Genomic DNA, 20,788 nt, shown 5'->3' with positions numbered 1-20,788 from the left:
ATTTCAGATGGAGTGTCACTCAGTTCTTCGTAGTCATGCACATAAGACAACCTACATCCAGCTTCACTTAGAGTGACCACGAGAACTTATCTCCAGCTCACGGATCTTCAATATATACATCACAACCGACCTTTCAGCATACTGCCTCCATCAGTCACAATGACCGATCCATTCAAATGGCTACCCGCCCGACTTGCCAAAAACACAACCAACCCCGCGATATCCTCCTTCCTTCCCAGACGCTGGTTGGGAGAGAGCTTCTCCATCGCTTCCAAGCCGCCCTTCTTCTCAAGCAAACCGATCGCCATCTTGGACGGGTAGAAACCAGGCGCGATCGCGTTGGTCAGGATATGGCGGGGACCGAGTTCCAGAGCAAGGTTCTTAGCCAGATGGATGGCAGCTGCTTTGGAGGCGGAGTAGCTGAATGTGGCATTTTCGCCTCCCTCTCCGGGAACGAGACCTGCAATGGAGGCTGTGATGATGACTCTGGATGGAGATTCCTTGGTGGCTTTGGCTGTGAGAAGGGGAAAGAATCTGGAATCCTTGCATTAGTCTTGCGTGACAGGATAATGCTTACCCGGAATGCACCTGAGATGATTGACAAGCGCGTCGAACTGAGAAGGGGACAAACTCACTTCTGGATCGAATAAAAGACACTCTTCACATTAAGGTCCATGACCTTCGAAAAGGCATTCTCAGGGTGTGTCTCAAACTTCTCTCCCCACGTGGCGCCAGCGTTGGCGAGAAGGATATCCACATGGTCAGTCGTCTTGCGCACTTCCTCTACGAGCCGATCAAGTTCCTGCATCTTCGAACTGTCTGCAGGAACAGAGATAGCCTGAGCGCCAGGTCGCTTGTTAGGGAGAGCATTGAGCGCTGCGACAGCTTCGTCGCATGCAGATGCTTTGCGGGATGTGATATAGACTTTGGAGCAGCCAGCTTGGAGAAGACTGCATGTTTTCAGTTAGCTGTCGAATCATTGCTTTTGGGCAAACAGATATCGCTGGAAACATCTTCGCCGCAGCAACGGCGCAAAATGCAACCTTGCTCGTACAGAGGCCCCGTTGATAACGAGGTAACAAAACTCATATCAACAACAAAGGTATGACTTACCCACTAGCAGCATGAAGACCTAATCCTCTAGATCCACCTGTGACGACGGCCACCTTTCCCTCCAGGTCGAAGATGCTGCCGAAGTTTTCGAGCTCGACCTGTTCTTTGGCGGACATTTCTTCTACACTTGAAACTGTATGCCAATTACTGCGATGCTCTAATTCTTGTGATGGTATGTATCTGTTAGTTTTATGATGTTGCGAGTTGAGGTTAGGGGTATTCGAACCTTAGCCGCGTTCAAACTCGCACAATCCAACGTGTTGAAAACGGGCCTTCAGTTTATGTTGATGATAATTTTATATATGATAGCCAAGGAATGATGCGTGAGATACGTGCAATAGAATTATGTTGGCGATGAAACGCAGTCGGAGTCTAGGCCGAGGTGTCGTATTTCCGGGAAGATACCTCGGTTGTTCACAAATCAGCCGGCCAATCAAAGTGATTCATATCATCACTATTTTAACCATGGATAAGACGCTTTTTGAGATTTACAGATGCTTCTGAGAGTGGATATCAAAGAAAACTCATTTCCAAATATAGGCTATAGCCGCGATACACACCAAAGCTGACATTTCGACGGTCTTCTCTAGTCTAACGGAACGGCGCTTCCTCTAAGTACCAAGATTCAAAGCTTGGAATCGCCGCGCTTAGCTCTAGACACTTCACCCCCGTGACATCGTAGAGCTCTATCGATTATTTGCATCGCCTGAACCAAATCATAATCATGCAGTTTGGGCGTCACCACTTGAACACTAAGCGGGGAGCCCAGGTACACTCTGCGATCGACCGTCTTTTCGCTCCCTAGTGACTTCGTTAGTTTTATATTATTCAAGGGGGAAATGTCATCCTTACAGAGTTCCCTGTTTCTCTTGTCCCAGCTTCCTAGAACCTGCGCGGCCATTTCCTTCCCGATCTCTAGATCAGACTCCTTAAATGGCCGCACGGGTAGCGTACCAGCTGGGTAGTCCAAGAGGACAAAGCTCGATGTATATCCGACAGCATTGTACCGATCAATCTCTGGAACAGGGTGAGGAGCGACCGGGCATATGATCGCATCGATGCGTCTTTCACGACTGTCGTCATCAACATCACTTCTCCCGGTTGTTGTCCATATTTTGAGCATCTCTTTTTCAATCCTCGACCGTTCTGCTTGAAGCTGATATAGCTGTGTCACTGAAATCGGGTCTCTCCGTCCCACTCTGCCTTTCAGCCATGGGATCAATGGTTCAGAAGTGCGGTCAAGCAAATCCATCATGTTTGCACCGCCATCGACATCCATGAGTCGACCGGCTAGGCCCTGGCATTTCTTGAAGATAGGAGGGACTGGGACTTCGACCACCTCGATACCTTCAGTCTGGCGAAGTACTTGTGCTACTTCGTCCAAAACCTTTGCGACAGGCGGGAGAGGCTCGACAATGCCATCCGTTCGAAGGATCCCGACCGTAAACTTGCGAGAACTGCCATGGAGCTTTGTTGCCGTCTCACTCTCCCATTTCCCGGGAATGCAATCTTCCCCAAAGAGTTCCGCTCGAGGGACAATCTCCTTCATGACAACATCAATATCTTCAATCGATCGCGCCAATGGCCCTGCTACGGGTTGCAAGGCTACACGCCATTTTCCGTTCAATTGACCGCTCTCCTGGCCGCCATACGGAACACGTCCACTGCTTGGCTTGAACCCGTAGAGGCCATTGCACATGGCAGGGATGCGAATGCTGCCACCGATATCTGTTCCAAAGCCAACCATCGATCCACGCATCGCTAGCAGGACACCCTCGCCGCCAGAACTACCACCAGCGGTAAGTTGGCGGTTTAGCGGGTTGAGAGTGCGTCCAAAAACGTTGTTGCAACTGTCGAGGGCGCCCAGCGTCTGGGGTATATTGGTCTTTGCGATTATAATGGCACCTAGAGATAGGAGCAGGTCCACCAGAGGCGCGTTTTCCTTGGCAGGCTTGAACGCAAGAGCCGCGATGCCAATGCTAGAGTCCACCCCTTTGACATTGAAACCGTCCTTAACGGAAACTGGTAGACCATGGAGCGGACCGACTGTCTTCCCAGTGCGTTTCAAATACTCATCAAGCTCCCTTCCTCGCTTGATCGCGCTTGTGAACAAGGGCTCCGTCAAACAACGCGTAAGCTGGTGAGCAATAGCTGCTCTCTGTGATCGCATATTATTAGAATTCGCTGCGATAGCCATAGATAAACCTGGTACATGAAGTAGCTGACCTTGCAAAACGCCGTCGCAACTTCCTCTGCACTGAGCCGTCCACGAGCCGCCTCTTCCAGCAGTCCTTTAGCGTCCCATTTCTCTGTAATCTCTATCTCTTTGGAGGTTAAGAGACCACATGTGCGAGGAACACCAATCACAGTGACTCTGCCATACTCCCTGGCTCTGGTGATCGAGTCAGCCGGTGACAGCATGCTTTGAGGAATTAAATGCGCTGGCAGTCGCCATTCTGGCGGAATGCAGGCGTCTAGTTGATCTTGTTTCCGCCGCGCAATGGACAGATAAGGCTGTTCAGAAGACTGAGAGGACATGTCGCTTGACTTTATGATGTCAATGCCTATCGACTTTCTTTGCTTCGCGCGGCAATTCTAGTCTCGCAGAGCGCAGGAAAAAGCACGCTGGCTCGAAACGATAAGACTAAAAAAAGCTTTTGTTGACCAGCAACAGATGCTAAAGACCAATGCGGATAGTCAGGTTTTGATACCTATCCTTCGTTCCAAATTGGAACTAGAGAATCAACTGCAGATACTAATCGAGGTTTGTATGTTCCTTCAACCTGAAAGCATCATAGTTGTACCTAGGATTCGGGGAGACACTGTCCTAAACTGTGGGGTACGATTTACTTAGCGGCTAGAAGAGCCTCGGCAGTGTTACTTAACGCGTCCTCGATGCTATCCATAGATCAGGTTAAGTTGATCCTCTTGACGTCCTTCCTCTTTTCTTTGCGCGATGAGAGGGACTCCCCTGTCTTTCGTTTAAGACGTGGATTCGCAAAGTTCGCCCGCCCTTCTTTCACCATCCTTCGTCGCCCCCCACCCCCTTTTTCTTTATTCTTGAAAGCGACCGAACAGAAACCTCTTGGTTTGACCGCGGCTAAGAGCATGGACGCAGATTGGTATCGTCAGGTCAATATTGCTAGCAGGTAGCCTTACAGTAGATGAGCATCAGCGGTTACCCTTTCCAGAAGTAGCGTAAACGGTACGCTGCATCGTTCTGTATACCGAAGCCGGATGCACTTTTCAGTACGTACCCATGAAGTAAAGAAAATGAAAGAGGCGGCTATTACCCGGTACGATGCATGTTTCAGTTGCATCTTCCAGACAAAGCGGTGGCTTAGGTGGCTGTTTATAACTTGAAAGACTTCTTTCATCATGGCAGTAAAATGCGCGTTTTTGCACTTCCGTTGTCCGGACACCTACGTCAATTAACATGGCCACTGCCCGCATGGCAACTCCGACATAGTAGTTTCTTTGTCCAATCTGGGCTGATACCGACAACTCAACTTCACTCACTAGGTAACTGCATACAGTCGGCTCTCTCAAGTACGACCTCTTCTACTTGGCAAGTCAGCAAATCTTCTGCACTGAGATCCTCATTTCCGCACCGCCAGCTTCCTGCAGCGCTGAAGCAGCCATGTCTATCCGTATCAAGAATTTTCTTACCTATCTGCGCAAAGATCAAAACAAAGACCGTCAATATGTTCGTGAGAAGACCTGCGATAGCCTATACGAGATCTTTCTGTCTGTCTACGATTATGGAGGTCAGCACCGGTACCTCGACGATGAGCGTGCCAAATCCTTTGGGATTATAGTCAAGGACATGGAGCTGGATAGCAATGGTGAATATACAATGCGTGCTGGCGAGGAATTTTTCAAGCCTCTTCGACGCGAGCTTTTGGAAGCCGCTCCAATCGACGAAAGCGATGAAGAGATAAGAAGACACTTTACATGGTTCCATGAGTGGCCGGAAGAGGTAAGACGCCTGGAGAATGGGGGGTGTGGCTCGATTGCCATGGACTTGCGATACAAGCTGGGCCAGCTAGTCCATTATTATCGTCGAATTGGCCCTGGAGAGAATGCGAAGAGAGTGAAGCTCATGAAATTGACAGGATGGAGGGATCTGTGAGTCACCCGTTATTTGATGCTCTCGAGCGCAAACTCTAACTTTCTCCAAGGGGGCTCTGTCCGGATATAGTGAACGAGGTGTACATGGGTATGCTCAAATTTGGCGGTTCTGTTAGTCAGGATTGCAGGATAGATCAATCATACTTTTCTGCACACCGCCGTGAAGAGGAGCCGCATGTCATAATCATGCTCGAGCATTTCTACGAAGGCAATGAGAATATCTCACGTGCAGAAGTCCTAGTGGCGCTTGCAGCGATGGTAACGCAGATGGAGCATGATTACCTTGAGAGTCACTGCATCGCTCCTGTAAGTTATAAGCTAAGCATTTGTCTTCCTTCCAGATTATGTCCTTGGTCTATTACATGGTTCTGTACTAGTTGCTGATGGAAAATTTCACGCAATTGTATAGGTCCTAGTCGTCTCGTTCATGGAATCTTTTCAAGGGAGGATCATGCAGGCTCATGCCACGGAGGATGGACTTCTTATCCAGAAGACTAAGCTCCATTCTTTCAGAACGCAAGACGAATTCGACCAGTCAATGCCCTTCTTTGTGAGATACACGGCGAGTGATAGGGTTGGCGATACAAAGCAGCGAGTATTACTTGATCTCCCCAGGGAGGTGCAAGAACCTGCAGATGTCAAGCAGGTTAGGGACAGTATGGGAAACCTCTCTTGCACATCACCCACGGACAAGGTAGAGGGGAAGGCGCCAATGAAGTCTGCAGAACGCCCGCTCAATAGAGACAATGTATCTTAATGTTATGGAGCCCAACTTTGGCCGAATAAATTCATTAGCACAAATTAGGAATTTATTTTACTTTCTAGGCTTGTTGAAGAAGTCCATGTATGTATAATGTGCAATTACCTTGCTCATTGCAATTCCATGCTATTATCCATGCTAGGAAACAGGACATCCTGGATTCATGACTCGCACATTTGCTGATATTGCATTGTCAATGCTAGAAACAAAAACAAAAAGTCCCTTCTTGTGTTTATTATTACTGGTTTCATTATGTACAAAAGATAGCTGAAATGTCCAAAATCTAAGCATGCCATATATATTTGTATCACGTATCAGGGCCTCGGACGAGGGCTAATTCTTGCCCCTGCACATGCCTCTAGCACTCCGCTCAGGGAGTCAGAAAAGATATTCAAGTATATTGAGATTCTTCTCATTATTACTATTACTATCGCTCGAAACGGAAATGGCCTTTCAGTGGAATTGCTATAGAGAAGTCCAGCTGCAACACCTCTACTACCCGACACAACGGGTATGCAGTTTCATCTGCAGCTATCCCTTTGAAGTTTGAACTATATATAGACCAAAGGGGACACTGAGGCTGCAGGCTACTGCCTGAGACATTTGATAAAAGAGTAATGAGGTCCTTTATGGGTTACGGGTCCTACAACTCAAATTGACACGATATTGTGTTGTGGAAACTACCCTGGACATCCTTCCTGTCAGAGCACAAAGAACGTACCTAATCCCGTCATATTGTCCTTTATAAAGATCAGAGACTTCCAAGGGACCCCCCTGGAGAAGATTCTGGTATCATGTACCTACCCCTGGTGCATAAGACGAGCCCTTCAACTACTTTCAAATGCGCGCAGAGTCCGCTCATAACATATGTCGAAGTTCAAGTACTGCACATCTACCTCTGCCACTCATCTTTATTCGCTTCCTTCTCTCTTGCTTCCCTAACACAATAGTCCACAATATAGATCCCATCATGACTAAACCCGGAGAAGATTCCAAAGTCCCGGGATTTTTTGTGCCTGGTGATCCAGAAGACCTGAAAGATCTGGTCGCAACTGCAAAGATGCAAGACATGTCACTCTACAATCTTCGTGGTGAATGGCTAGAGTCTGGCTCAAATATAACTCAGAAGCAATTTGTTGCCTTCAGAGCAATTTGGCCCCAGCCTAAGAGGGCGCTGGATATATCCACCGCAGATGCACATCTCTACGGCATCGACGAATTCTGGAACGATGCCCAAGTGATTACAAACAATCTACCCGAATTCCAGCAATTCCTGGATATGGCTGGAAGCCGAACACCACTCAAATCTTTTCAGAGGAGTGATAACAGGCACCCATCGTCGCTTGCGGCAGTAAGAGACCTTCATGAACTCGTTGGATTCGATACTCTTGAGCCTCGCCGTTCAGGGAGATATAAAAGGTCTCCCTCTGTTACAGAGCTAGAGCCATCATACGCAAGACGCACCCTGAAGAGAGTGAGGAAGAACGCTCGTGGAAGCGTTATGCAAGCGTTCAATCATAGAAGCAGTCACGATACAGCAGAACGCCCACGTGCGGAATCTCAACCGGAGCAAGAGATAGCACCGCGAGTTCCGAATGAAGCCCTCGAAGCACCAGATGAAGCAACCGTTAACGCCGCTCTGGTAATTTTTTTGAGGTCGTTTTCTAATCTTGTCAGAGAGTCAAAGTTCGAATTCTTCTTTCAGCGTGTTTCGTTCACACCAACCTTTGGGAAATGTTCTTTTACGGCATACACCGACGGAGCCTTTCGAAGCTTAGAGCAGATCCCGGAGCAGGTTTTGGCAATCCTGGAAGTAAAGAAAGCATCAAGACGATCGAAACGGATGTCAATACAGATGCAAGAAACTGCAGAGATGGTCGGCTGGTTGATGACATCGACTATAGACCAGAAGTTCATGAATAATCAGTATGGTAACCTCCTTTGAACCCCTATAGATACGCCGATGCTGATTTCTTAGTCCTGTCATTATCTCGCAGGACTACAATGAACTTTACATCACTTTCGCATCCTATCACCAGGATTATCTCGACTACCTCAAAAAAGAGAATGCAAAGATCACCGAGAACACGTACTTGAGTCTACAGACCTACGGACCATTCTTTACAGGAAACAGGGATGATATGGAGAGATTTGCAACTCTTATTGTTGCTATGACGCTGGCTGCTAAATAGCCTCGTGAATTGAGTACCGAGTACTTCGAACAAATCCGGACGTCTATCGATGCAAATACAGCTACTCTCATAGAGGAAATTTAGTGATGATTATTACTCCCAGAATCCCACCGTGATGAGAAAACTGCTACTATCACCAGCTTCAATGTATGTATGTCGTATGTCAGATCTCACTGTTACAGCGTTGGTTGGGGAAAGCTCTAGATGAGCAAAGCTCATGGATTGTAATTCGAAGTGAATCTTGTGCCCAAATGAAGCCTCAGCCTCTAGTTTTCCATCCAGAACTTGTCCAACAACATCGACACGATCTCCCCGTATGTTATACTCACTGCCCCCGTGATATCTTCGAACAGGAAGAATGGGCGAATGTAAAGACTGTAATCATCGCGAAGGGCCTGTGCTAGTCTGGCGAGGCGTCGATGGTAGGAGGGCATGCTTGCGAACTGGGGAGTCGTCAGACCAACAGTTCATGCAGAGACGCATCTACCTCGACCATGGGGCACATACCTCCTAATTCTGCAACGCCACTAGACATTGAGCTTTTTCGTGCGCTTGAGTGGGTGTTTTGATTATCAATGTCTCACATATTTGAAATAAGTAAAAAGCGTCACCTCTTCCAAGCTGGACGCAGCGGGCTTGAATACTTACGGAGCCTTCTGGCGCGGACGTTGTAAAATGAAAGGTATTGATTTTGACCTGGATCATTTCAGCATTCATATCTTTCGGCACTTGTTCTTTTCACGACTTTTCAGGTATAACCCAAATGATGACAGCCAATGCTATCCTCCGGCCACATGTGAGCAGGCAACAAATTCATAATAAACTCCTGGTAGTTTTCTGTCCGGTCCTTCCATCTCAGGCCAGACACCCTAAGAGTCGCTAAGAGGCTATTGGTTCCATTGCGATTGAACGCGTAAATATCTAAGTCCTTTTATCGAAGGTACTGGTTCGGATACCTCTCTGTCGACGTGATCTCGTATATTCTGCCGCAGGCAGCGAGCATCAAATTGATGAATATACAAATAGCTAGAATAACACGTATCGATAATAGTCAGCGGATGTCTAGCGGGGAATAGTTAAAGGTTTCGTATTATCAATGACACGTCCTCGCGATAAACAGTTGATTTCGAGATAACCAAACGCTTATTGAGTTCTAACTCTGTAGTCAGAATGTTCTCGATCCATAGCAGAACTTGTTGCTGGATCTCTTTATCAAGGCCCTTGTTGCAGTAAGATATTGCTCCGAAGAGCGACGCAGTATAATTAATCGCGGTACGTCTCGACATCTTGCCATTTTCTGAGTAGCCTTGTGCCCCGTCTGCAACATAGGACATGAACTGGCGAATGATATTTGTCGTAGGCGATGCCGTGTTTGAAGTAATCAAAAGACTTTCATTCGTAACCATCTCGGACTTTCTTGGAGGAAGTATTCCTTTTTTTTTTTTTTTCAAACGCGCGCTGGTCAAGTTCAGATCTTCCATGTTTTTGGAAAGGGATTCTTACTCAGCAGAGAATCACATCAGTATATCTACGTCTTTTCCATGATAGGAAAGATTCGTCGAGGTTTTGAAACTTACTTCCTTTTGTGAGCTTGAGGTCTTTGTATATTGACAAGGAAAAATTCATATTGACAAGGAAAAATTCAAGATAGGCATTTTGTTCATTTTGAAATTAATTATTATCGCCCTTTCTGTCTAAGGAGGCGTCATAAATAAAGTGCCTTTTTTTATAAAATCTAATATAATCGAGTTTTAAGTTGGGATGTTTTAACTGCTTCGACGTAGTTGAAAATGAAATACAAGTTGTTGTAAAAGCATAGCTGTTCCGAGGCGGAGGGGGCATTGGGCCGTGTAAACATAGAAGGTTTTTGATCTGCGAGTACTGTCAAGTACAGTGTTTTTGCCAGAACCTACTGGAACCGGGAGGAGAGGATCTCGTCGTCACTAATAAGCGAGTGCCTCATATTAGTCCTTGAATCTGGGCTCGTTTGATCCAGACTTACCAAAGAAGTGGTGCGAATCATATGGTCAGGGGGGCCATAGGCCGAAATATCGGCTTGGAGCTGTTGTAAAGCAAATGCCATGATAGAAGAGATTTTAGCTGAAGAGAGACAGGCTTGGAGCAAAATGATTCTTTAATATTGTAAAAGCAATGAAGCTTCAAGAGCAGTGAAGGTTAAAGAGTAGTAAATAAAGAGCGTAGGGAGACGAGAAAGAGGACTTGTATCTGTCTGCTTTGTTTGGTTACTAGTTAACTATACAGCTTCTTTATTTACCAAGCGACGCCAGATCACCTACTGTTCGAGCAAATCGAACAACCAGATGCATGTATATGCCCACGCTGGTCGCAATACCAACAAGTATGCTATACTTATAGGCATTATAAAGATTACAGTTAAAGTATACTTGCAGCTTTAACCATGTTTTCTCTATTTTTCTTAAATTAGCTAGTATCAACGATATAAGGGATAGATTCTTACTTGGTGTTGTGTCTCTCGTGAAGAAGATATCCTTCGTATCTTCCTATTAGCAAGAGTGTCAAATTCAGTCTTATAAATTCTCTGAGCGCGAGTAATGTTTCTAACAGATGTTCTCTTCTACGTACAGAGTGTGGAAGAAGAAATCAAATAGAATAAAGAGCAGCTAGAAGATGGAAGAGGGGTAAAGAGAGCGGATCGATTGAACAAGACTCGAGAGGTGCCAAACAATGAATAGAACGGTGAATAGTTGGTATTATGGGACCCTCGAATCATACTGCGGCGCCGTGAATGCCGGGTTAACGAGAGGTCAGATGGGAATATCTACTGTTTGGAGCTATCATGCAGAAATATATTCATAGTCAATCCGCAATAATAGACGTGGATTCTTAAGTATATATCATCTGGTTTTGTACGTTACATAGCTATATCCATACCGTAAATGGGAATGTCACAATGCAGTTCATTAGATACCATTATGTTCTCAAGAGATGTACGCCAAAACAAAATGAGTTATCATGAACCCAAACTCGCAGTGAGTATCGACAGGTCAATGCAGGTGGTGAATGCAGAGATATAGACCCAAAAAGAAGAAGGAAATGAAATTAGATGCTCAAAAATCTTTACAACGAATGAAGTTGATATTCAAGCGGTATAGTCGGCCATGCGTCTACACCGTCCAGGATCGCAAGAGCCATCCCGCCGCTCTGATGCACTTGGATGTGGCAATGCATGAGGAATGCACCGGGGTTCGTTACCTGGTAGCGGATCGCCATCCATGTTGGTCCCGTCGCCGCAGCGGGTGTGTAAGATGTGTCTAGCAAAGGCGGGTTTTTGAGGTTCAGACTGTGCGGGATGTGCTGCATTGCCTCACTGACGGAGGCGTAGGTCCATGCACCTTCTCCGGACCCGAGAAGGAAGAATTTATTAGAATGCTTGTGAATAGGGTGTGGAGGCTGGACAGGCCCGGTCACATTGAAGATGAAATCGACCCAGGTGCCGTTCTTGGTGCGGATGGTCAGGTCATTGTAAGCTGCTGGGGAGTCTGGGTAGAAGAGGAGTGGTTGCGATTCCTCCAAAGATAGCGGGTAGCTGCTGTTTCCGAGTGTCCAGCGATATGAAGCATTGTAGTGATTGAGACTCAGGATGAAGGTTTGATCAGCGGTCTGTGCAGGTGTCTCGACAGGGAAGGGAACCATCGCAGACTCGTTCTGGAAAGTGACGTCTGCAGTGGCATTGGATCCGACGAGATTGATGTATGGCTCAGACGGTCCGCTCTGTGTTTTCACTGCGTTGACGTACGTCAGGATAGCGCTGCCATTCATCATTTGGCTGAGACCATTGACAACAAAACGGACTGTGTAGTCTCCAGCCGGCTTGTCCAACTTCACGAGCACCGAGAATCGTCGACCATTCGTGATTGTCACAGCGTCCACGAGCTGCGGCTCGACGTATCGACCATCGACGGCATATATGTACATAGGGTGTTCGTCGATGGAGAAGGCAATATTCAACAGACTGTTCGCTCCGATAAGATCCCAGCTTACATAACCATCATGGGGATCAACAGTAAGAATCTCCGTACTGCCTTCCGTAGGTTCACAACCAGAGAATAGACCAGGTGGTATAGCACTGAAGTTATGCGGGTATGGGCCTTGAGTAGCGACGATAGTTGGAGGAATGCATCTAGACGTAATTCAATCAGCTTGATTTACTCACACCCCCACAAAACTGTTCAGTACACACCCCATATCGGTCAACTGAGTGCCATTAAGCAGCTGTTTCAGCGCAGGAGATGTAAACTCATCAATTGTCGCTCGCGACAAGCAGTTAACGGACCCCTTTCCGTTGATCAAGAGCGAACTGGCACAGAATGCGTCAAGCCCAGTGGCTTCTTCTGCCTGCCAAACCTGCTCGGAGGGCAAGTGGCGCCAGTCACTTAGCACAAGTGGTCTTGTATTTTCCTCTGCCTTCCGCATGGCCTCGAGCTCGTTTGAGTCGTTGCTGATCAGCGCAAAGGGCCTCTCCACGGAGTCGGCCGGCTTGATGTATATAGGACCAACAAGGCCATCTTCAATATGGCTTCTTTCATGTGCATGGTAAAAGTAGCTTCCATACTGGGTCGCTGTCCACTTGTATACGAAGAATTCTCCGGGCTGGATGCCTTTCTGCGACACACCCGGCACACCATCGGACCACGGGGTACCTAGCTGATCGATTCCTTTTGCAACGTCAGAGCTCTACACACGACCATGACAACCATGTGGAAATGTGAAAATACCCACCGTGGAAATGAACCGTAGTCGCATACGGCAGAAGATTCCAAACCGTGAATTCGACATCATCTCCTTGACGCAGTTCCAACATCGGACCGGGGAATTGACCATTCATCAAAATACCACCCGGCCTCTTGAAGCCATCATGGTATACCTCCGACTGCGTCAATGTGATTGCAAACTGCACAGGGGTTCGTGCAGTCGCAGACACATTCGCAGACAGGGTCGGTACGGCGTGGACCCAATGCAGGAGCCCGAGCAGAGACAGCAGGAACAGCATACCGCCGGAGATCCCTGAGTTACCCATTGCGGCGGCGATGTCGTGAAGCTTTCGTTTAGGTCAATAACGAAAGGATCGGGAAGGCTTTCATGATTTATGTACATGAGCTCAAGGGGGGAACCTTTCCAGTCTCCTTCGGCCGTCTATATCCATAGTGGGCACCGTCGTCGGCCCATCTCTCCACTTGGAAGACCTATGTATTATCAGCTCGTGGCTAGTCTACATAGACAGGTGATCGACCGAGAGTCGGCCTTACATGCACGATGTACGGAGTACCATGTGGCATGTTGAGTGTTCAGCCTTGGACAAGCGCATAGTGACAGATAAAAGTCCAAGCCAACGGAATGTCAACGCCCATTAGGCGTCCCACGACAGGAGTGACTGATGCCAGTTGGGCGCACACGGACGCTCGTATCTGTCAGAGACAGATCAGCAAGATTGTAAAAGGCCCCCATAGAGCCGGAAATAGCATGCAGTCGGTGAACAGTTCATAGCTGACGGGATATGGTCCAGCCCAGAAGAACTAGAAGATGGGTATAACTAGCGTGTTCAGCCAGCCGTGAAGTTCACTAATAATACGTTCCAATTGTCAGAGCGGAGCTCAGAAAATGCACTTGCACTTTCTTATTGTTCGTGATAACAAATGCTGAAAGTTATGTTACGCGAATAGTCAGCTTCAGCCATCTCCGTGAGACCCCGACGAGGCTGCAAGGGATCTATTGGAAAAAACGAAACCGGGTCTCCGATTGCGTACATTTCTTACCTAGTTAGACCCTGGAGATCTGGTGCTAGAGGTGAGACTGAAAGTGTCCACTTCTCTTGAATAATAGGGTACCCTGGACTCGGGGCTGCAACTTGCGATACAAATAGAGATCAAACCCCAGAGTCAAGACAGAAAAACACGGAACGTTGGACGGCGCAACACCGCTGCAGCCCAACAAATTCCAAATTCCCGCTTCTGTTGTTGGGTCCGACAAACAATTAACTATGGGCGATCCCTGCGAACCCGAGTATCCGGGAATTCACTAGTCGGAGGGGCAGAATTCGGTGGCTTGTTAATGTGGGATCCCGGACTGGCTCTGGTACAGCAGGAATCAATAATTGAGTTCCCACAAGGGCGATCTAAGTCCAATCTTGATCTTGCAACTTCTCCAGGCGTTCCTTAGCGGCTATACATACTTAGCGTTTGGCGTTTCCGAAGCTCAGGCCTCGAACCAAGGTTCGAATCTCGATTAGTCTCATCCATGCTAAAGCCCGAGTCGCCTAGCTTCCGGGTCAGCTCCGTGCTCCAGTAGGAGCTTGATTATAGCCTCATGACCGAAGTCTGCGGCGATTGTCCAGAGGTGTTTGATAAATATTATCCTTAGAGTCAGGATCAGTTCCATACTTCAGTAGGAGACACCCTTTAATGCTGTCCATGACAGTGGTGTTCGACCACGCTCATCTTCTCTATCAAATCGACCATCACACTCGATTAACATCTGCGTCAGACATTCCAAGCCGAAGTGTGCCACAAAATGATGGCCCGTGATTTGTTTCGGTGCCTGGATGTAGTGAACCCTGAAACCGATCCTGCCGTAGTTTTTTCGAGCTAGCAGACCCTAGCCACAGGCATTACTTAATAATAACCTTTGGTAGATTCTGCAGAAAGTTCAGAATCAATATTGATTGCATCAGTAACGGGCTGCTTTAGAGTACTGCAATCGGTAGTGTTCTTGACGAGCTTCAAACTCCTCACCCGTGCTGCAAAATCCGGCGTTGAAGTCATCAAGTGATAAATGAGAGATGCAAATCTTAGCTATCTCTTGATGAGCATCGGCGACCCAGTCTTTGCCTGTTTGTTTTCTCGAAATATTCCTGTGTGTTGTATAGTAAACGAGTCGAACATATCAGGTATCACTTTGTTCATCCACCACGACCAATCCTGCGCAGACAGAGATCATATCTTCTACTTCAGGAAGATCATCCTTGTCAAGGGTTGGTTCGCCAACCTCGACTGCAAGTGCGTGTTGCAGTCCTGAAGCTGTCGTCTGTCGCTCGGCGCAACTGATCCACGACAACACATGAAATGCCATCTCTTTTTGGTCAGATACCTGCCCCTGAATCCGTTCTATGGCATCTCGGTACGCAAAATAATATGCGCGCAACCCAGTTGGAAGGCTCTTCAATGCGTTTCGAGTGGTTTTAGGAGACCGTTTCCCGATTAATGAGTCAAGATGGAGAGCCAAGCGCGAAAGAACCTAAAGGTAAATTAGCTTGTTCAAAGACCCCATTGACCAGAGTAACCTACATCCCATCCACCGCATCTGTGATAACCTGGATAATTTCTTCTTGCAGTTTGGCATTCTGTGAGACAAACCGCGGAAGTCGACCAACAATGCCCTGTAGGTATTTCTCAGCGTCATAACGACTCGCTCTAATCTCCAGAGAAGGTATTCCTTCAAATCTCGTCTTAATTCCTGGTATAGATCGAGCCGTGGCAAAGAAGCTAATGTTAAACCGGGCTTGAAGTTCGAAATTTTCAGGTGCCGGTCACGAGACCTGTCTGTCGACTGGCATTCATCCAGCGCATCAACGATGATGAATACCTTCATGTACCCGCTGATAACAGTTTGTAGGGCGTTTGAAAAGTCACTTGGTCTTCCGCCCTCATAGTGCTGATGATACAGTGCCTTCACCCGATCTAGTAGAGATGGTCGTCCTTGAGTCAACTGTTTCAGCAGACTCTCGAGCACATCTTCCAGTCGCTGCTTGTGAGAGCGCCGAAAATTGAAGTAAATATAGGCAAGGCCAATGTTTTGATCATTTCCGCACACCGTATCCAGATGGTCTACTATGATAAGTAATAAAATATATACCTAATACCCTTATTAAATAGATTAATACAGTAAAACCTGGCTATAACGAACCCGGGTATAACGAATACCTCGACATAACGAATTTGAAACCGTGTCAAAATCAAAATCCTATACAAAATTCGTTATTCCTCCCTACTACGAAATTCGTTAATTTTTTCAGGCCTTTTCTATACAATTCGTTATACAAAGGTACAAATTTACCTTATTAGTCAGTGATTACCTCATTGACAATTTCCTATTAGGGTAATTTTTTCGAAAATTTCACTGCCCATACCAATATTACTAATACAGACCCACTTTTTATATAACGAATCCTCTATACAACGAATTACACTACCTGGCTAAAATGATTCGTTATATCCAGGTTTTACTGTACTTATATAAAAATTATAGGATTTAAGCTTAAGAGCCTATTTAGAGCTAATATCGACTAAAACTTTATGGTATACCTAGATGCCTTAAGATCTAACAGTATATCCACACCCTTAGCGCCCAACCCGGGATTACAGAGCTTGGGTATGGTATAGGAACATATGCCGCATGCACAGCGGTACTTTAGGTGCGGAACTGGTACTCGGGTCAGATAAATAGCAAGGGTAGAAGGTACCTATCTGGGGCCTTGCTGCTGTATATCCAAAAAAGAAAGAATAAGAGGCTGAAAGCGAAGAACAATACCGTCGCGATATACATATAACTTATAGCCACCGAAATAATATCCTATCGAAAAAAGACACAACCAAAACGCCTCCCAGGTATGCCGTTATCCCACCGAGTAAGTAAGAACTCATTACTCCGGCTCAGTCTCGCCTACCGGAGAGCTGATAAACCACTGCGCAAACAACTCCAAGAGAACAGCATCCTCGTATCGGAAGTCATAGAATTTGCTGTGATGGATAACCAGCTCAGTACCATTGAAATGGGCCTGGAGGATCCGCGCGTGTTGTGTGCCCATCATGGAGAAGAGGAGTACCTATGGTTCGAAAAGCAGTTAGCAACGAGCGGCCTGGCAGGACGGCTTTTTTTACAGGAAAGATCAAGACTGATCAAGACGGTTATCCCCGAGTCTATGTGAGGTAGGAACCTACCGGGTGGACAGGATATCTAGCAAATCTTTTTGTCTCCAGACGCCCCCGGATCATCCTGATCAAAGCGAGAAGTTCCCCTCGGAACAACATCTCATAATCGCCATCGACATCAGAGATCATCATGCTCTTCAGATGCGGGAATTTTGTGTCGTGGTAATGGTAAACTGCGTCGACGGTCCACTGGGGAGGGCACTTCGAATCTTCCATACCGATCTGCAGACCGTACTCCCAAAGGTCTTTTTTAAACCCATACTCACCGATGCTATATTACACCCATGAGAGAAAGGACACGAGGAGACGGCAGATGGGAAGGTCAAACATACTCTTGATAGCGCCATCCCGAAATCAGAAAGACGGGATATTGAACTTCCGGACAGCGACTCCGGTACCCACTCAGGGACTGCTCGAGGTAGTAACAAAGTTGACGCGCCCGGTCGATGGGCGTCTCATGACGGCGTTGTGCCCGTTCGCTGTCGTATTTGGGGAACTCGAACGGAACCCATCCATCCTTGGGCGCCATCAGAAGATCACTCGGGTAGGGGGCAAAGAAACTTGGAGTGAACTCGGGTTTGCCATTCTGACATTCGAACGGGGCTGGTATTATGCTAATCGCGGCGTTCTGCAGGTTAGCTGGATGGAATGAGAATTTCTCGAGACTAGTAACGTGAGCTTCCAGCTTCCGGAGGGCGAGACGGTTAGCCTTGTTGCGCTCTTTGAGCTCGATAACAGAAGTCATTGCGATTAACGGGCAGGAAAGAAAGACACTTTCAGGAAGAGGGCAACGTTGAGAGGAGAGGTGTGGGATGCTCTGCGACATCGATTGTTTTGTTGGTAACGTACTTATGCAGTCCAAGCTGGCAAGCGAGTTAGATCAAAAATACATTACTGATCTAACCATCTTGGCTCCTTGCAAGCTACAAATACAGTCTACTTGACACTCACATGTTTCCTATACTCCAGCCACCCTCCCATATTCGTGTGCAAGTTTACATCAAGGGTCTTGGAAGCTTCACTCTTATAGAGTGAATCTCTCCGCTGCAGAGATGATATATTGGCTATAGGGGTACCGCGACTAGATTCTAGAAGATATATACAGATACTCTGCATATACTCTGCATATACCGTTCAACTCAATTTGATGAAATTCCATAGAAAGCTCTTTTCACTATCGTTAAACGCTACTACATACATTTCTGAAACAGTCTTGCTTCCAACGAGATAACTCCACAGCACCAGAACATAAAGTCATTCGATATTTGACATCACCCTTCATCAACAAATCGCTCATATCATAGACCTTGTCACCGGCATATGTGCAAATTAATAGAGATAGTGGGAAATTGCGTATTCAGGTTCGAGATTCGTAAATCTATCTTGCTGTCGTCGTTGGACTTTAAGCATCTAACAACAGCAATTCCTTGCCGGGCTCGAGGAGTTGCGGTTCGATAGCTACCTCCACTTGATCCATACCAGCTTCAACTGGAGAATCCACGGCTAAAACTGCCGGAACTGGATCCGGATAATCGTCTTTCGAAGCCACTTTCTCGGAAACAGATAGACTAGAGACGACACTCAGTTCTGCAGTGGCCTGAGCCACGGGTTCCTCTGACTTGACGTGAACCGCAGGTTCGACTACAGTTTCGATCTTAGGCTGGGCTTGGGAGGAGGGCGTGTAGCTCACAGCAGAGTATTGCGCTGCACTGACCGCGGCAACAGGGACGGTTTCTGTCTGAATGCGGGCGACTTCTCGACCGGCCGGATGAGCTCCAAATGCAAAAAAGACGACTAGCACGCTCAGAAAAGCGATAACGAGGTTACGCCTGTCACGTGCGAGAATGCGAATATAATTGATCAACAAGGTTTGAAGGTCGATTTCTCTGGCCGCCTTAGGATCATATCCAGGAGGGATGGGCGATTGCTGATTCTGCTGCAAATCCTTTGGTTGCGGGACATGGAAGTGCTCGTTATTGAACCGTGGAGTATCGTCAAACCCGTCAATAAGCGTCGGAGCTGCCGCATAAAGGTCGATGCGTCTCTTATCCTCCTCGGAATTGCGGAACTCTTCCTCGGAGCGGTTGGCACGCTCCTCCAGAAACCTCTTCTCCAGCTCCCTTCTTATTTTGGATGGGAGCCATAGACTGACTTCCACGTCCACCTTCTCCATTTCCTTCCAGGCGGCAGCCCATGCCCCGGCGCGCATCAAGCCATTGGCCGCATAGACCTTAATCTCCCATTTCCTACCGCTGTCTTTGTGATCGACTACCCATCCACCGCAGTCGGGACATTCTTCACCCTCTTCACTCTCAGCGTCGATTTTTGTATCAGTCTCGGAGTCTTCTTTCTCCGTGTCATCTCCCCCGCCACTCAGGAAATGTCCATTCCGCAGTCTAGGATGCACAAGCTCCAAGCTTTCTAGGAGTCGCTCCTCCAACACATCATAAGCATCTTGCGGATGAGATATCAAGACACCGCGTTCGCGAAGAACTCCTGATCCGATGACCTTTTCCTCTAGTAACTTCCAACGTTTCCAGTAGCGCAGAGGCAGCACCTCCTGAAGAATCTGAGAAGTGGGATTTCCAATTCCAGCTGGAAGAGAAAGAGAAGGTGGCAGGAGGTTGCAATGAAGCAATACGAGCGGATATTCCTTCTTGACCTTCGGTTTATGCGCAGAACCGTAAGGCGAGTGGCAAGGTGACCGCTTCACTGGTGTCATTCCCGAATGTCGTGGGCTATAACCAGTGGCACGGCGCCTGGTCGGCGAGAGATAGTCCTCATCCTCATCTTCGGTATGCATTTGCATAGCTCTCACTGAGCTCGGTTTCCGGAAGGCTGGCTGGCGATCCCGAACTTTAGGCACGAATTTCATGGACCCGTCTCTCTTGTCCGACCAATCCCTATCGGCAGTAGCATGCCCATTGCCTGTTCTTTTTGAGTCCGAAGTAGTAGGCGTCGGGGCATAATCCGTCGGATGGATGAGGACAGATTCAGGAATTGATGAAATCGAAGAACGACTAGACGCTGCGGATTGTACATGAGGCGCGTCATCACTCAAGTCATCTTCGAGCGAGTCGCGACCGGAAAGACGAGAAGAAGAGGAAGAATTGTATCCATAGTTCACATCGCTGCCATCTCTAGGGTATTCATCGTCCGGGTGCTCAAGAGAGTCAGTCACATCGGCAGGAATTTCCGCAGTCACAAAAGTAGATGAAAGTTGATCCCCGTCGAAGGCATGTGGCTGTAATGTGGTATCGCCGTCATCCACCTTAGTCACTTTCGAGGCATCGAATATGTCCTCCATTTGAGATCTATCTCAACAATATTCCTCGTCTATTTCGACCGATAATGATATTGCTTTGAAGCAATATGCTCACAGCCGGAGAGTGTGGGGCCCCAGCACGGCAAAATGCCAGAGGGATCCACGCAGCGTGCCAGTACCTGATACTGTGAATATAACTAGTTCTGAGATTGAGAAGCAGAAATTTATATAATGTAAAACCTGAGGTGAATGCAACAACAGAAAGCGTCGTGTTATCACAATAATATGATGATGAGGTTGCTACACATGTTATCTGATGATGTTTATCCTCATCCGTTGTGCAGGGCAACCGCTGCCACCA

General features: G+C 47.3%; 8 protein-coding genes across 8 annotated transcripts; 2 read left to right on the top strand and 6 right to left on the bottom strand.

The window, feature by feature from the left end:
• Window positions 1-95: 95 nt before the first annotated feature.
• C8Q69DRAFT_94288 (hypothetical protein) lies at window positions 96-1,343 on the bottom strand. The gene is made up of 3 exons (XM_028634189.1): window positions 1,114-1,343; window positions 636-950; window positions 96-534 (listed from the first exon to the last, which is right to left on the bottom strand). Exons 1-3 carry the CDS (start codon window positions 1,227-1,229, stop codon window positions 120-122), a joined length of 846 nt encoding a protein of 281 aa, XP_028481964.1. The 5' UTR covers window positions 1,230-1,343; the 3' UTR covers window positions 96-119.
• A 284-nt stretch (window positions 1,344-1,627) lies between these two features.
• C8Q69DRAFT_478784 (amidase signature domain-containing protein) lies at window positions 1,628-4,059 on the bottom strand. Its single transcript, XM_028631401.1, has 3 exons — window positions 3,340-4,059; window positions 1,966-3,271; window positions 1,628-1,914 (listed from the first exon to the last, which is right to left on the bottom strand). The coding sequence occupies exons 1-3, from the start codon at window positions 3,649-3,651 to the stop codon at window positions 1,739-1,741; spliced, it is 1,794 nt and encodes a 597-aa protein (XP_028481963.1). The 5' UTR covers window positions 3,652-4,059; the 3' UTR covers window positions 1,628-1,738.
• A 601-nt stretch (window positions 4,060-4,660) lies between these two features.
• On the top strand, window positions 4,661-6,033 carry C8Q69DRAFT_94281 (hypothetical protein). Its single transcript, XM_028634188.1, has 3 exons — window positions 4,661-5,241; window positions 5,295-5,550; window positions 5,654-6,033. The coding sequence occupies exons 1-3, from the start codon at window positions 4,754-4,756 to the stop codon at window positions 5,999-6,001; spliced, it is 1,092 nt and encodes a 363-aa protein (XP_028481962.1). The 5' UTR covers window positions 4,661-4,753; the 3' UTR covers window positions 6,002-6,033.
• A 1,413-nt stretch (window positions 6,034-7,446) lies between these two features.
• C8Q69DRAFT_478779 (hypothetical protein) lies at window positions 7,447-8,390 on the top strand (the record flags this gene model as incomplete). Its single annotated transcript, XM_028631400.1, has 2 exons — window positions 7,447-7,930; window positions 7,983-8,390. Coding segments are annotated over exons 1-2 (635 nt in total), but the record flags the coding sequence as incomplete, so codon positions are not given.
• Window positions 8,391-11,295: 2,905 nt separating this feature from the next.
• On the bottom strand, window positions 11,296-13,228 carry C8Q69DRAFT_488445 (Cupredoxin; the record flags this gene model as incomplete). Its single annotated transcript, XM_028632050.1, has 3 exons — window positions 11,296-12,358; window positions 12,419-12,893; window positions 12,958-13,228. The coding sequence occupies 3 exons, from the start codon at window positions 13,226-13,228 to the stop codon at window positions 11,296-11,298; spliced, it is 1,809 nt and encodes a 602-aa protein (XP_028481960.1).
• Window positions 13,229-15,117: 1,889 nt separating this feature from the next.
• Window positions 15,118-16,162, bottom strand: C8Q69DRAFT_447506 (hypothetical protein; the record flags this gene model as incomplete). Its single annotated transcript, XM_028629211.1, has 4 exons — window positions 15,118-15,468; window positions 15,519-15,544; window positions 15,588-16,058; window positions 16,138-16,162. The coding sequence occupies 4 exons, from the start codon at window positions 16,160-16,162 to the stop codon at window positions 15,118-15,120; spliced, it is 873 nt and encodes a 290-aa protein (XP_028481959.1).
• A 349-nt stretch (window positions 16,163-16,511) lies between these two features.
• On the bottom strand, window positions 16,512-18,168 carry C8Q69DRAFT_478761 (hypothetical protein). The gene is made up of 3 exons (XM_028631399.1): window positions 17,495-18,168; window positions 17,172-17,433; window positions 16,512-17,056 (listed from the first exon to the last, which is right to left on the bottom strand). Exons 1-3 carry the CDS (start codon window positions 17,986-17,988, stop codon window positions 16,874-16,876), a joined length of 939 nt encoding a protein of 312 aa, XP_028481958.1. The 5' UTR covers window positions 17,989-18,168; the 3' UTR covers window positions 16,512-16,873.
• Window positions 18,169-18,294: 126 nt separating this feature from the next.
• C8Q69DRAFT_478758 (hypothetical protein) lies at window positions 18,295-20,728 on the bottom strand. Its single transcript, XM_028631398.1, has one exon. It carries the CDS (start codon window positions 20,467-20,469, stop codon window positions 18,565-18,567), a length of 1,905 nt encoding a protein of 634 aa, XP_028481957.1. The 5' UTR covers window positions 20,470-20,728; the 3' UTR covers window positions 18,295-18,564.
• Between the last annotated feature and the right edge of the window lie 60 nt (window positions 20,729-20,788).

This window comes from Paecilomyces variotii, assembly GCF_004022145.1.
Source record: "Paecilomyces variotii strain CBS 101075 chromosome Unknown C8Q69scaffold_13, whole genome shotgun sequence".
Classification (NCBI taxonomy): Eukaryota; Fungi; Ascomycota; class Eurotiomycetes; order Eurotiales; family Thermoascaceae; genus Paecilomyces; species Paecilomyces variotii.
Note: the sequence above shows the minus strand (reverse complement) of the source record. Positions and strands in the feature narration are given on the sequence as shown.

Coding starts and splice junctions, on each gene's coding strand:
- C8Q69DRAFT_94288 (XM_028634189.1), bottom strand. CDS start 1,229: ATGTCCGCCAAAGAACAGGTCGAGCTCGAAAACTTCGGCAGCATCTTC. Junction 951..1,113: donor GGTCTTCATGCTGCTAGTGG/GTAAGTCATACC, acceptor GAAAACATGCAG/TCTTCTCCAAGCTGGCTGCT. Junction 535..635: donor GTCTTTTATTCGATCCAGAA/GTGAGTTTGTCC, acceptor CAAGGATTCCAG/ATTCTTTCCCCTTCTCACAG.
- C8Q69DRAFT_478784 (XM_028631401.1), bottom strand. CDS start 3,651: ATGTCCTCTCAGTCTTCTGAACAGCCTTATCTGTCCATTGCGCGGCGG. Junction 3,272..3,339: donor TTGCGACGGCGTTTTGCAAG/GTCAGCTACTTC, acceptor ATGCGATCACAG/AGAGCAGCTATTGCTCACCA. Junction 1,915..1,965: donor CAAGAGAAACAGGGAACTCT/GTAAGGATGACA, acceptor CGAAGTCACTAG/GGAGCGAAAAGACGGTCGAT.
- C8Q69DRAFT_94281 (XM_028634188.1), top strand. CDS start 4,754: ATGTCTATCCGTATCAAGAATTTTCTTACCTATCTGCGCAAAGATCAA. Junction 5,242..5,294: donor TTGACAGGATGGAGGGATCT/GTGAGTCACCCG, acceptor ACTTTCTCCAAG/GGGGCTCTGTCCGGATATAG. Junction 5,551..5,653: donor AGAGTCACTGCATCGCTCCT/GTAAGTTATAAG, acceptor GCAATTGTATAG/GTCCTAGTCGTCTCGTTCAT.
- C8Q69DRAFT_478761 (XM_028631399.1), bottom strand. CDS start 17,988: ATGTCGCAGAGCATCCCACACCTCTCCTCTCAACGTTGCCCTCTTCCT. Junction 17,434..17,494: donor TCGGGATGGCGCTATCAAGA/GTATGTTTGACC, acceptor GGTGTAATATAG/CATCGGTGAGTATGGGTTTA. Junction 17,057..17,171: donor CTAGATATCCTGTCCACCCG/GTAGGTTCCTAC, acceptor TTCGAACCATAG/GTACTCCTCTTCTCCATGAT.
- C8Q69DRAFT_478758 (XM_028631398.1), bottom strand. CDS start 20,469: ATGGAGGACATATTCGATGCCTCGAAAGTGACTAAGGTGGATGACGGC.